Source organism: Erpetoichthys calabaricus, chromosome 4, assembly GCF_900747795.2.
Source record: "Erpetoichthys calabaricus chromosome 4, fErpCal1.3, whole genome shotgun sequence".
NCBI classification, from domain to species: domain Eukaryota; kingdom Metazoa; phylum Chordata; class Cladistia; order Polypteriformes; family Polypteridae; genus Erpetoichthys; species Erpetoichthys calabaricus.
The window spans coordinates 217,326,289-217,340,174 of NC_041397.2; the positions used below are offsets into that span (position 1 = coordinate 217,326,289).

General features: G+C 39.5%; 1 protein-coding gene across 2 annotated transcripts in view; it reads right to left on the reverse strand.

Annotated features, from left to right (window-relative positions):
* tenm4 (teneurin transmembrane protein 4) overlaps positions 1–13,886 on the reverse strand; it is a 679,712-nt gene that overhangs the window by 8,701 nt on the left and 657,125 nt on the right. For both annotated transcript variants that reach the window (XM_051926453.1, XM_051926452.1), the window contains 2 exons: positions 11,463–13,077; positions 567–709 (listed from right to left, as the gene is read on the reverse strand). In XM_051926453.1, coding sequence (XP_051782413.1) covers positions 567–709; positions 11,463–13,077 — 1,758 coding nt within the window. The remainder of the gene's footprint in view (positions 1–566; positions 710–11,462; positions 13,078–13,886) is intronic.

A 13,886-nucleotide genomic window follows, 5' to 3' on the forward strand; every position in this document is an offset into this window, starting at 1 on the left:
ATAGATCCCTTCTTCTCATACATAATTAGATATAAAAATAAGAGCTTAGCTTATTTTAACACTTTAGGAGTAAACTGTGTCTCATAGAAGAATAAAGCCAATGTTCTGTCTCTCTCAAAACCTGTGAGATGCTGATTGTTACGATGAAGGCCAAAATCCAGTTGTTACCTCCTGACCTCTCCAAATAAGTAATGTAATGATATTTGAGCACCTGAGGTGTAGCAAAAGGTGTTTTCAGCAGTAAATATTAATGAAAAGCAGCACTTAGAAAGACAAGAAGAATGTCTGAAAACTAACCTCAGTATTTAGCAGCAGTCATAGGGCTGCACAACACTGACCCAAAACTTTTCCATTATAAAGAGAGGAAGTGGTTTTGAAATTTCAATAAGGGAAAGTAATGGCAGCCCTTTGGTTTGACCCTGTTACCTCTCCAAGAATAAAACCTATTTACAGGTTAGCTTCTGTCAATAGCAGCCATTTCTCATTCCTCCCAAGAGGGTTTAGCCAGTCAAGGTTTTAATTTCCACTAATAAAGATGGACGAGTGCAGGCAGACATATTGATTACCTTGCTGCTGTCCCACTCCTGGGTCTTCATTTGAGTGCTGATGAGCTCATACGATGGTTCCATGGCATCAGTATCTGGTTTAGGATATCCAGGAATGACATTGTACAGCTGGAATCCAAACGTAAGAAGCCAGCTGTTTACATCTATAAAATGATAAGAGAAATAACAATCTGTTTATATTAAAAACAAAACTATTTCCCTGCTTATATTGATGGCATTGTTCACTATATGACAAAAAGGAAGTAAATAAAGGGAGAAAACTACTGGAATTAACACAATAACCATCAAAATAATGCCATTCAATAAACAGTGTTGTCAATGCTGTCCTGGCAAGTCAATTTTGCTTCAAACTACAGTAAATGTAAATCAAGTTAGATTTATTTTTGTTGTCTTTGTGTTTGAGAAAGGATAATAACTAAATGCTGTTTTAAAAATAGGACTGACAAACAAAATTTTACAAGTAAAGGGTCAATAAAAATAAATGGGGACTTAGTTAGATGAAAGCAATCACTGTTGACTATGTTATCTTTTCCAGGACTCATTATAACATTCATAATAGCAAAACCTATATTCTGCATTGGTGCAGTGACAGGCTGTTGTCATCAACATGAAGTCAGGTGTTACTGACTTTGAAAAAGAGATTCAACTAACAAGACAGAGAACCTGAGCAGCATCAAAGTAGCTCTTTTAGGGCGGATGTCGACTTTTGTCGACAGGAGGGGTTGAGGGCGAATGTCGACAAAAGTCGACATAGAGGGATAGAGGGCGACAATCAGCTGTTAATGGCGACAAAACTCACTGTCACGTCGCAGGCATTCCCTCTGTGCTTGGAGGAATGCTAGACTCGTTGACTCGGCAACTAATCCTTGCGTGTGCGTGAGTTGCGAAATGTAAACAAAGGCAAGATGGCATCGACATGTCACAAGGGAGCGAAGCGAGTGCAGAAAAGAAAACACTCGGCAGACCATGTTTTGCGCATTATCGCGGAGTCGGACTCTGATTTTTCAGAATTGGATTTTATTGACAGCGATCAGGAGATCGAACAAGAGAGTGAGAAGCCGGCATCAGCTGATCGGACACCAGCCGATGCCACACCAGCTGATCCGCTGCCAGCTGAACAATTCGTGCAGCCGATGCATCTACGGCAAAGTTCGCGTGGGAGGAATACAGAGACATTGATCCGTGGGCTACCGGACTTCACAAGACGGCATGGCTTGCTGTTGGACACGACAGATCACCAGCTGCTGAACTACTTCAGGCTGCTCTCTCCTGATGCTGCTTTTCAGCTACTGTCAGATGAGACAAACAGGTAGGCAGAGAAATTTTTTGAATCGCGGGCTGCGCTTGCAACGCATTCTCATTTTTCAAAGTGGAAACCCACAACAAAAGACGAGATGAAGCGCGCTGTGGCATTACAAATAGAGATGGGACAGAACTGGTGATATAACTTCAGAGAGCATTGGTCCAAACGTGCTTTGTCCCCTGGTGGCTTTGGACAGGTTATGCCGCGTGATGATAGGTACATGCTGCTGCAAAGTTTTATTCAGAAAACTTGGTGGCAGTGGCATGGCACGATGGCAAACGGGTGACTTGTCTCTCTACAGTACACACTAACAATATATGTGAGAAAGTACAGCAACAGACAATTGAAAAGTAGGCACCAAAGCAACACATATTGTAAGCAGTGCAATGTGGCAATGACTGAAATTGGCTGCTTTGAGCGAGATCAGGCTTTGCAGGACTTTGCTGTGTAAAATGTATGTGATATGTATGTGAAATCATAGAGTATGCAGGCTCATACAACATGCAAGACAGTAACATTTGTCAAAAGTAAATATTTTTTGTTGATTTCAATTGCTTTGTGTTTTTTTTTTTAAAAAAAGTTAGTTTTTGGAAAAATATTCAGCCCTGGGAGAAAAGAAACAAAAAAAAATTAGCCCTAAAAGAGTTAAAGATGAAACAGTGAATATAAACATGAGAATGACGTTCACGGTCTTAATAAACCAAATGTTATATGTCACCACAGTACACACATTATTTTACAAAATAAATTTTAAAATAACATGCTGAAGTGAGGGCGACACGGTGGCGCAGTGGGTAGCGCTGCTGCCTCGCAGTCAGGAGACCCAGGTTCTCTTCTCAGGTCCTCCCTGTGTGGAGTTTGCATGTTCTCCCCATGTCTATGTGGGTTTCCTCCCACAGTCCAAAGACATGCAGGTTAGGTGCATTGGAGATTCTAAATTGTCCCTAGTCTGTGCTGGGTGAGTGTGTGTGCCCTGCGGTGGGCTGGCACCCTGCCCAGGGCTTGTTTCCTGCCTTAGCCCTGTGTTGGCTGGGATTGGCTCCAGTAGACCCCCGTGACCCTGTCGTTAGGATATAGCGGGTTGGATAATGGATGGATGGATGGATGCTGAAGTGATTACATTTAAGATGTATACCCATTCAGATTTATTTGTTTGGTAGTGGTTTGAAAGTAGTTAGATTATGTGGTTACGGCACTGGATTTGATTTATAACCTTGAACAAGTCACTTAACCTGCTTGTACTCAAATGAAGGCAAGTATATCCAAACAAGTGCAATATAGTGCTGTACTCTTAAAGTGCATTTAGCAAGTTTAGTTATATCTGTATAATGTATAACTAGGTACCTAATATTATAAATTATGCTCTCACTCCTCTGGGACTGTGCAACAGGAAAGCATTATTCATTTTTTTTTCATTATACTGTTTAATCCATTCCTTTACTCTCTACTACTCCAGGAAAACTTCAACATTTATCAGAGGAATGGAGAGGAAAAAACTATCTAATCTGAATCAACGCTATGAATTCTCAATGTATTTCTGATCTAGGCATGAATTATCCATAGCAACCTTCATGTTTAAATATAAGGTTCCTTGTAAATGTACTTGGGTGTAGAGCTCCTTGGCTCAAAGGTCAATGATCAACTTTGTAGATTTCTTACATACAGTATTCTAAGGCTTTAGTAAAGGAAGATGATGACCTGTCACATAATCATTGTTTAGTTATTAAAGTGGTATGGGCTGGGTGTCAGATCTATTCATCCATCCATTATCCAACCTGCTATATCCTAACTACAGGGTCAAGGGGGTCTGCTGGAGCCAATCCCATCCAACACAGGGTGCAAGGCAGGAAACAAACACTGGGTAGGGTGCCAGCCCACCACAGGGCAACACACACACACACCCACACACCAAGCACACACTAAGGACAATTTAGAATCACCAATATACCTAACCTGCATGTCTTTGGACTGTGGGAGGAAACCGGTGTACCCGGAGGAAACCTACACAGACACGGGGAGAACATGCAAACTCCACGCAGGGAGGACCTGGGAAGTGAACCCGGGTGTCCTAACTGCGAGGCAGCAGTGCCACCCACTGCGCTACTGTGCCACCCTGTCAGATCTAGAAGACCCAAATATTTAATAAGTGTATCCTGGCAGAAATCAGTGAATACTTCTGATATAGAGATAGAAGAAATGTTGCCTCAGTGGGTTCTGGTCAAGCCTTCATCAGTGAAGGTGGAAAAGTCACGGTGCCATTCATAAGGACAAACCTAGGACCAGATGGTGGACAAAAATAAAAAGAGAGAGAAGGCTTCAAGTTAAGGAAAGAGGGTTTCCATACAAAATCAGGAGGATCAGCTGAGGTATGGAGTGGCCAATGTGGTAATGGTGGAATTTACTATTCATAATATTAGAAGGAAGTCGAGTAAATACTTTTCAGCACAGAAGTCAAGCTCTCTTTGGTGAAGGCAAACAGACAGTATTGAAAGCATCTAACCAGGCTAAATCAGTTTTTGGGGCCGAGGTCGATGAGAAAAAAATATTCAACTGCAAGGCTGTGGAGAGAGAGGATGACAGTGTACTGACTCAAAGATATGGAAAGTAAAATAAAAGCTGAGGTTAAAACAGAGAGTTACCAGATTTATCCACAAAGCCAAAATGGGAACAAAAATCATTGGTCAGGGACAACAGCAACGAAACAAGAACCAGGAAGTTAAAAATAAAGGTCTTGAAAGTCGCAATAATTTGTTATCCGCAAATTTGGATACAAAATGGCTGAGGAGATGACCTTTTAACCTCTCACTAACTGACCCCTTGAAATTACGGCTCTAGTGATTAAATCCGTAGCAACCAGAATGAACTACGAAGATGGTGGAATCAACAAAATGGCAATGTCAAATGGTGTAAAGGCAAATTACTAATTGTAATCCTGAAATCTGACTTCAAAATCAGAATCTCTGAGTTTCAGAAAAGAAGAGAATGAATACTACTAATCATAACACACTTAAAATGCCATAAGCCATATTGAAGGAAAAGAAAGTAAGTCAGAGTTGGTCATAAAGGGAAACAAGACAGAATGCTCCAGTTGCCAAGATATCTTAGGCCACAGACTCCCTATGAAAGCCTGTCTTGCAGTTTTGGGACATGGGCTGTAGCCAAAATGTGTATTTTTATTCCTGGGCACAAAAATTAATGAACCCTCTGCCTATGTATAGTTACTCAGGTGGTTTTGGCATTTTGCCAATCTTGTCTACACTTGCTATGGCGGAAAAAAAAAAATCAGTTGCTAAATGCACTTTGGGTAGACAACTATGCACACCAGTTTTTCTTGTGATACATGTGGCCAAAGCATTTTGTCCATGTATATGCAGACTAAAAGTTTGTATTCTTCATTTAAAATGTATTCTAACATTCATAAAGGATTTAGAATTTTACTAACAGTGTGTTTATCTCCCTTCCATTTCATGACTTTCATGAGTAAGACATCCGATGCACATAAGGATTGAAGATTGTCCAGTCTGGAAACTCGAGAGCCACATTTGAATTATTTGTGGATTATTTTATCCTCTTGGTGACATCAGTTTCTGAAGACAGGAATGAACTAGTGTGGTCTGCAGTGAGACACTACATCTAAAATATGAGGTAATGATTAAGTCCACTAAATTAACCTCTTTTTTACCACTTATTTTAACTCCTCATTATACTCTTGGTTATGAAACTTTGTTGAGGGAGTAACTAGTGAAAATTAATCTTCACATGGCTACTGGTCGAAAAGTGCAGACTCATGACACACTATATGAATTATATCTGTTAACTGACTTGGCCACACCTGGAAATCCCTAAATTGAACCTGGAAAGAAGTTGTTGGTTTGCTCTGATTAGCTTGTAACACTGTGACTCTCATCAGAGGGAATACAGAAGAAATTAATTCATTAAATGAACAAATGAATATAAAAAGTTGTTTTGATTTTACATCCAATTTAACTAACTGTTTTGTTCTGCAAAGTGAATTTTGTTTTAAAGAGTAATCATACTAAATAACGTAATGGCAATTTTAACACCCCAGTGCATTTATAGCAAAAGCTAAGTAAATTTTCAAGCTAAGCATGCTTTGCATAAGACTGTGAAATTCCTCCAAAAGGTCAGAACAATTTAAGTGACAATAAAAAGCATAACTGCAGATTCTGTGCAGCATGTTAAGTGTTCTGATACCACCCTCAAAGAATCTATAAAACTGAGAGGAGTTCTGAGAGGCCGTTACCTTAAAGAAACCAAGGAGTACATAATTGAGAAACGCTATTAATAATAGTCAAATGAAATAACACTAAAAGGAATGTCATTAGTCTGATTTTCATCAAAACATTTTCTTGTTTAACATATTAGCTCTGACTTATTGTGATAGAGTTTAAATTTAATTGTCCCAAACTTCTGCATCAACCTGTTTTCTTTAACTAGTGAGCGCTATATAAATGCAAAGAATTATTATTATTATTATATACTGTACTTGTTATGCTGGAGCCATGGTTTACTGTGAACAGTAAAACAGAACTCTTCACACTGTAGTTCTGGTGTCACAGCGTGTGTGTGTGTGTGTATATATATATATATATATATATATATATATATATATATATACACACACACACACGTGCGCATGGGAGGCAGCTAAAGGGCTTGAGTGACGGCAGTTCTGAGATATGCCTGGAGGTGGCAGAGTGCACTGACTCTTTTTCTTTCTTACCTGCAGACCATTCCCGGGAGATTCCACCTGGCTCTCGTGACATCATTTCCGGGACCGAGCCAATGGAAGGAGTCCTTACTGGCTCCGGCCCATCTGACGTCACGTCCGGGCCTGAACCAATGGAGAACAAACACGTCCCTGATTCTTATGACCTCACTTCCTGTCTCCCCCTTTAAAACCCTGCCCTTTGTCCTAATTCCTCAGTCTTGTTTTGGACTCAGTTGTATGCACACCAGTGCTGTTTTTCTCATAAAATGACTTTTGTAGCCAGGCTTCCAGATTATACGGGTGGCTGCCCCAAACCTTTATTTGAGTATGTCTCATCTTTGTGACAATATATATATATTGTGACGAGCGGCTGGGACGCCCCTGCTGCTTATGTTCTGGGGGAGCAACCATGGGCAGCTCAATACCTTCCCCGGGACACTTGGTGGCAGCCTCCCTGGCGGTCTGTGATTCCTCAACCTACTGCCGGGCTCCAAGGGAGATGGAGTCCTCCACAGCCTGGTTGGGACCCGGGGTGGCCGCTAGGGGGTGCTGTCTGGATTCAACAGCCGGGCTGGATGAGTCTTCAGCCCCACCCGGAAGTGCAATTGGGACCAGGTGGTCAAATACCTGGAACACTTCTGGGTGGGATATAAAATGGGCCAGCCACCAACACTCGAGAGCCAGAGTCAGGAGGAGGAGGACTAAGCTTGAGGAGGAGTGGTGATAAAGGAGAAAAAGTTGTGTTGTGGTTCTTGTTGTGCTTTGGGGCTGTGTATTGCCAGTGGGTCACGGGGAAGACGTGTGCCAACGGGTGAAGAAAAAATAAAGTCTTTTGTTGTTTCATACGTGCCTCTGTGTCTATCTGTGTCGGGTCAGGCACCTATATAGCACCTTTGTTACAATATATATAGTAAAATAGAAGACTTTTTTTGAATAAATAAAAGGTATTTATTCCTCCAAAACACTTTAGACAATCAGCTCTTCAAATATAAGCCACAATTATACAGAACTCAAAACAACAAACTAACAGTTCTTCCTCCTAACTACCTCCCGCTGAGTGTTGCCTGCTGCCTCCCGAATCTGACTCAATGATATGAGGCAGTGGCTTCCTTTAAGAGGCACCCAGGAATGCTTCCGGTGTCACACCATGTTTCCTGGAAGCACTTCCGGGCCATACAGAATGTGAGAAGGTCCTCCCTCCAACAGCACCTTCTATTGGCACCCTGGGACCCCGAAAGGATTGCCGATTGGGTTACCATATGAGAACTACTGCCACCCAGTGTATGGGGGGATGAAACCAATCCTAATCATTGATTCTCCCCAGTTTGTTTCTTAAGACATTCCGGCCGGATACAAATTCATTTCGATGTCCCGCCAGCATGTCATTGTACTGGCCTACCCTCCGGGTAATGAACCATTTTCCGTCCCAGCCAGGACATCTGTCCTCCTCTGACAATAAACACACACACACACACGCATGCACGCACACACACAAATACTCTATACAGACACACATTGAGCAAAGATAACTCTTCTATGAAAACTTTTTCTTTTCTTCATGATCTTTTTAAGAGTGTGTTCACCTTCTTTCTCTTTTAGTAATAGATTGAATGGATTTCTTTAAAAACTTTTAAACAATTTACTGTCACTCTTGCAGCATAACACAAATTAAGTGGTCAATCAAAATAATTTAATGAAAACCACCACGTTCTCCTAAGTGCTATTTATTTTACAAATAAGAAGTATAGTCAATGTTCTTTTACTTAAGAAAGAAAAACCTATGAAAATATATGTACATAATATGTACAGTATAATAACTGAAGGGAAACTACAAAGATTTTTAGCTAAAGTTAAAAAAACAGTTTAACAGTGAAAACCAAAGCATGGAAGATCTTATGGGAATATCTAGAAACTTGGTCTGATGAATGCCCTAAGCCATAAAATAATGTGAACAGTGTTATATAAAAATAAAATTGTTGTTTATACTGGATATTATAGTGTAGTACATATTACAGTGATCCCTCGCTATATCGCGCTTCGCCTTTCGCGGCTTCACTCCATCGCGGATTTTATATGTAAGCATATTTAAATATATATCGCGGATTTTTCGCTGCTTCGCGGGTTTCTGCGGACAATGGGTCTTTTAATTTCTGGTACATGCTTCCTCAGTTGGTTTGCCCAGTTGATTTCATACAAGGGAAGCTATTGGCAGATGGCTGAGAAGCTACCCAACTTACTTTCTCTCTCTCTCTCTTGCGCTGATGTAGGGGGGTGTGAGCAGGGGGGCTGTTCGCACACCTAGACGATAGGGACGTTGCTACCTTCTGTGTGCAGCTGCTTCCTGATGGACATGCTGCACGGTGCTTCGCATACTTAAAAGCTCGAAGGGCACTTATTGATTTTTGCTTGAAAAACAAACTCTCTCTCTCTTTGTCTGCTCCTGACGGAGGGGGTGTGAGCTGCCGCCTTCAACAGCTTTGTGCCGGTGCTTCGCATACTTAAAAGGCAAACAGCCCTATTGATTTGTTTGCTTTTGTCTCTCTCTATCTCTGTGACATGATCTGCTCCTGACACGCACTCCTTTGAAGAGGAAGATATGTTTGCATTCTTTTAATTGTGAGACGCAACTGTGATCTCTGTCTTGTCATGGAGCACAGTTTAAACTTTTGAAAAAGAGACAAATGTTTGTTTGCAGTGTTTGAATAACGTTCCTGTCTCTCTACAACCTCCTGTGTTTCTGCGCAAATCTGTGACCCAAGCATGACAATATAAAAATAACCATATAAACATATGGTTTCTACTTCGCGGATTTTCTTATTTCGCGGGTGGCTCTGGAACGCAACCCCCGCGATGGAGGAGGGATTACTGTATATGAAATTAAATACAGTGCCACTGTATACATGCTATTTTTGCTTTTCTCAATTGCACAATTTAGCAAAAGTAGTTTAAAAGGCAAGTGGATGCACCTATGAAACTGTATAATAAAGTAAAAATAGTAAAAAATTCAAATGATGTATAGCATATAACATAGCATGATGAGTACTGTGAATGGCAAAATCAAAAATCTAGACAAGTGTTGCATGCCTCTGTGAAAAGTTATTATTGAAATAAGAAGCAAATGCCCTGAGAGGATTAAACACTACTCAGGGCATCTGAATGAATGCACCATGAGATCTGCAAAAAATGCTCTTGAAAAAACACATAGGTTTCTTAAACAGAGTCCATTTAACGGCTATTTTGTAGTGTCACAGAACAATAAAAATGTCATCTTAAATCATTAAGAACAAAACTCTATTAAAATACTTTAAATCTAAAATACTGTATCTTGCAGATAAAAAAAACAGGTCTTAATGTAGTTTATTATTGACTAGAATATGTGGTATGATACAGAGTGTTACACATGCCAGACAGTGATATATGTCTTTTTATTCCAGGCTCTCTTGCCAAACTACACCTCACAGGCCTTTCTGCCAAAATGCTTTTATCTTTAATGGATATACTGTATGTTACACAGTACATGCTCATAATTACTGCCAATGGCTTGTACAGGAAGTTAGTCATGTGGGTATGAGTTTGCAGAGATGACATCATCTAAACATACAGATTGAAAGAGCTTGTTCTCAGGCTGTAATTATAAATCTTTCAGGTAACTAGATTTTCCTAAAAACAAGTTCTCCGAGTCCGCTAAGTCATGCCATTCCACTGGTGGATGGAGCAAATTAAAGCTATGTCTTGGTAAAGCAGGTCATGTTAAATTGCACCATCTGTATTTGTGGAATTGGAATTGAGATTTTCACAGATCATACATTTTTATGATTTCCTTGGGCCATGCTTTGTTTCATTATGTTGCTTTAAGGAAACTGATTTTCTTTTTTGAACATCAAAAGGCGCATTCCCACTGCACCATGACATACATTTTTAGCACATAAAAAAGATGTATTGTTCAGGGTTTAAGTAATGAGTTAAATTTAACAGCTGACAGTATACAGTTTTAGCCAAATGATTTTTAAGAAATCTAAATTAGAAAAGGTAGCATTATTCTGGAAAAAAAACATAAGTTGCTGATCTGAAAAGCAATTAACACTTTTTTTAGGAAAACAGCAACTGTGTACATAATCCATGAAATGAAGTGGAAATGCCATAGTCGGTAGAGCAGCTACCACAGTGAAACCCTTCGGAAAACAAAACATAAAATACCCTTTAACAGTCAGCCTTCCAGGCTTCCTCAATTAGGCACAACATGAGGAATTTCACATGCAGAAAAGATGCCAGCTCTCTTTACAAAACTTCTTAATAAATCCCAGCAGACCACTAAAAGCATATAAATTGCAATTACTGCATCATGCAGTCAAATCTGTAGCCCCCATACCTTTGTGCTCTTAAAGTCTGGTGGCAAAGTGATGAAGGTGAAGCTTGGCAAATATATATAGAAATAAATAAATGACTGAAACAAAAACAGACTTTTTTCAGTCAGGAAAGATACGACACTTCCATAAGCAGTCAACGAAACAGTGTCCTCACAAAAACTCTGCCAGCTAATTAATATGCCAACTGGCTTCTAAGTTGGGAAAGCCAGAATATTGTTAGAAAGGATAAGCTCTTCAAGTTATTTAACAGACCTTAATACAAACACTTTATAAACAGATGCTCATTTGGTCTTTGCAAACTACCCAATAATGAGCACTCTAGATAATGAAAAGCCTTTTGTCCTTCATGAAAAATTAAAATTCCTAGTGTAATCTAAATATTCTTACATGTTCATGTCTTATTTTGACTAGTTATTTCTTCAGAAACATACACACACAAAAAGAGACTTTTTCAGCTAAAACAGATATAATTAATAATATAAATACTGAATTACCTGTCATGTAGCATTTGATTTCTTGTGCGTTGCTGACAGGATTGTTGTTTTTGAACATGTACAGATTGAAGGGCATTATGTTGTTGTTATTGAGGCGCTTCCAAATATTGTGATCAGGTGTGGCCCATCGGCCTGCAAGAACATCATAATCCCGTCTACCCATATGCACAAGCTTGGTTAGTGGTTCATACAATCCTCCTTGATAACCAATAATTAGCTGAAAGTTGGGGTTTGTATCCATATAGACTTCCCCATAGGCTGTGTGGAGAATCTGTTTAATCATGAGGCCAGTGCCACTGAAAACAGCCAGTGGTGTTCCAATGTTATCACAAGCAACATAGAATTCATCTCCACTACTCAGCTCCATGGCGAACAGGTGACCTTGCAGGTCATAGTAAAGGGATGTGATCTCTGAACTGGAATGATTGTACATGTGAGTGACTTGCATTGGGCTTGACAGGTCAGCATAAAAAAACTGCAAGTGGTGACCATAGCTGGATTTACTGGAAACTCTTCTTCCAAGGCCATCATAACGATACCTGATATTCCATCCTGTAACTTTGTTGTATGCTTTTACCAAAAGACCATCAGAGTTGTAGTCAAAGAAGTCATTTCCTCTTTGTCTCAAAAACCCATCCTCATCCGTCCTGTACTGTACATCACCAAGTCGGGTTATTCTGTCCCTTGAATCATAGCGGAGTGGTGTCAATCGAGCACTATTGCCAGGGCTTAGCAAGTGTAGATTTCCATTTAAATCATAGCTATAGCGCCAGAGTGGTTTGTCATTAATAGAGACTGTCTGTAACTGCCCATCTGCATCATACTCATAGGAGTATCGAGTTGTGTTTGCATAGGGTCCTACTTTCAATTCTTTACTGACCACTCTGCCCATGTTATCATACTGAACCATCATCCAGTACATCAGGGATCTGAAAATCTCATACTGAACTTCTTTCACTCGTCCATAGGCATCAAAATGCTTGGTGTGGGTCATAACTGGAGTAGTGATAATTTGGTTGATGTCATAGTAGATAACACCAAATTTCCCAAACTGTTCTGTTTTTCCTGATACATCATCATACCGGTATAAATCAATGGGCAAAGGCGTTTCATTGATGACTGCCTGCATGCTGGTGACTCTGAAACTATTATCATAGTTGTAGTCAAAGCGTGCATTTACCATGCCTTCCTCACTAAAACGGAAAATCTGTCTGTCAATAAGTGGCCCAATCTGACGGTACCTAATGGTGCAGGTGAATCCTTCAGTCTGTAGATTCACTGTCTTTAACATTCCAGCCGCTTCATCATAACTAAAGGCAATTTTTGTGGTGTCATAAAGGATCTCTGATAGTTTTGCAAGCTTTCCATATTTATAAATAACTCTTCGGCCAGTGCCTAGATAAGCAGTTTGTAAAAGCTGGCCCTCTTCACTGAAATCCTGAAGAAATGAGGCATTGCCCTCTGGAGGTCTGTATATATTCCGGTAATAACCAATTGAGCGTATCGTTTCTAATGTCTGCCTGGCCACATTGGGCATTGTCACTGAAGATAATCGATCATTCTTGTCAAATTCAAAAATATACTGTCTCTGGCTGTAGAGAAGAAGTACCATTGACTGTAAGCAAGAAAAAGATAAAGAGAATTTAAAAAGATTTCTAAAAATAACTTAACAACATAATATTTTTATAGATGAACACGATTAAATCTGAAAACAGCACAGAACTTTGTTAAAAACCTTTTATATTGTTATTTTTTAAAATACTTAATTTGACATTTGAAACTCATCCATGTCTTTCCTCAACTGGGAATCATCAAAGGCTTAAAAAGGGTATTTTCAAAAAATATACTAGTTTAATATAATTTCAATTACATGCATTTAGGTTGTTGAAACATTTATTCAAAATAACTTATAAGTCATCACTATACAATTTTTATTAAAACTTTTCTGTAATAGGAGCACTTGCAGGTTAAGTAAATTACTCAGAGGGGTACAGTTAGCATGTGGTAGAGAATGAACTGGCATTCTTGTGGGTTACACTCTGACAACTTATTATTGTCTGCACATAATTCTGATAATCCTGCTTTAACAAATTCATTTTCTTAACCTGTTATGTTAATCCACCGTAGAAATACCCACAGCAGAATATAGATAACCGTAATAGTTTTGATGTTTATCTCAGGGTTTAGATTAATGAGATATACCATATTACCATTCACTCATTCTCTCATCGCGGAAGCCCAGTACCTATTTAAGGGCAATCAGGCCAATTCCTTGAAACAAAATTATCCGTCACTAGGCACAAATCCACACACATGCACTAAGTCGTACTGCATCACTATGGAATCAGCAATTAAACAAACATGCATGCCTTTGGGGTATTATTATTAATTACTTTTAATGTTTTATTTGTATGAAAGCATAAT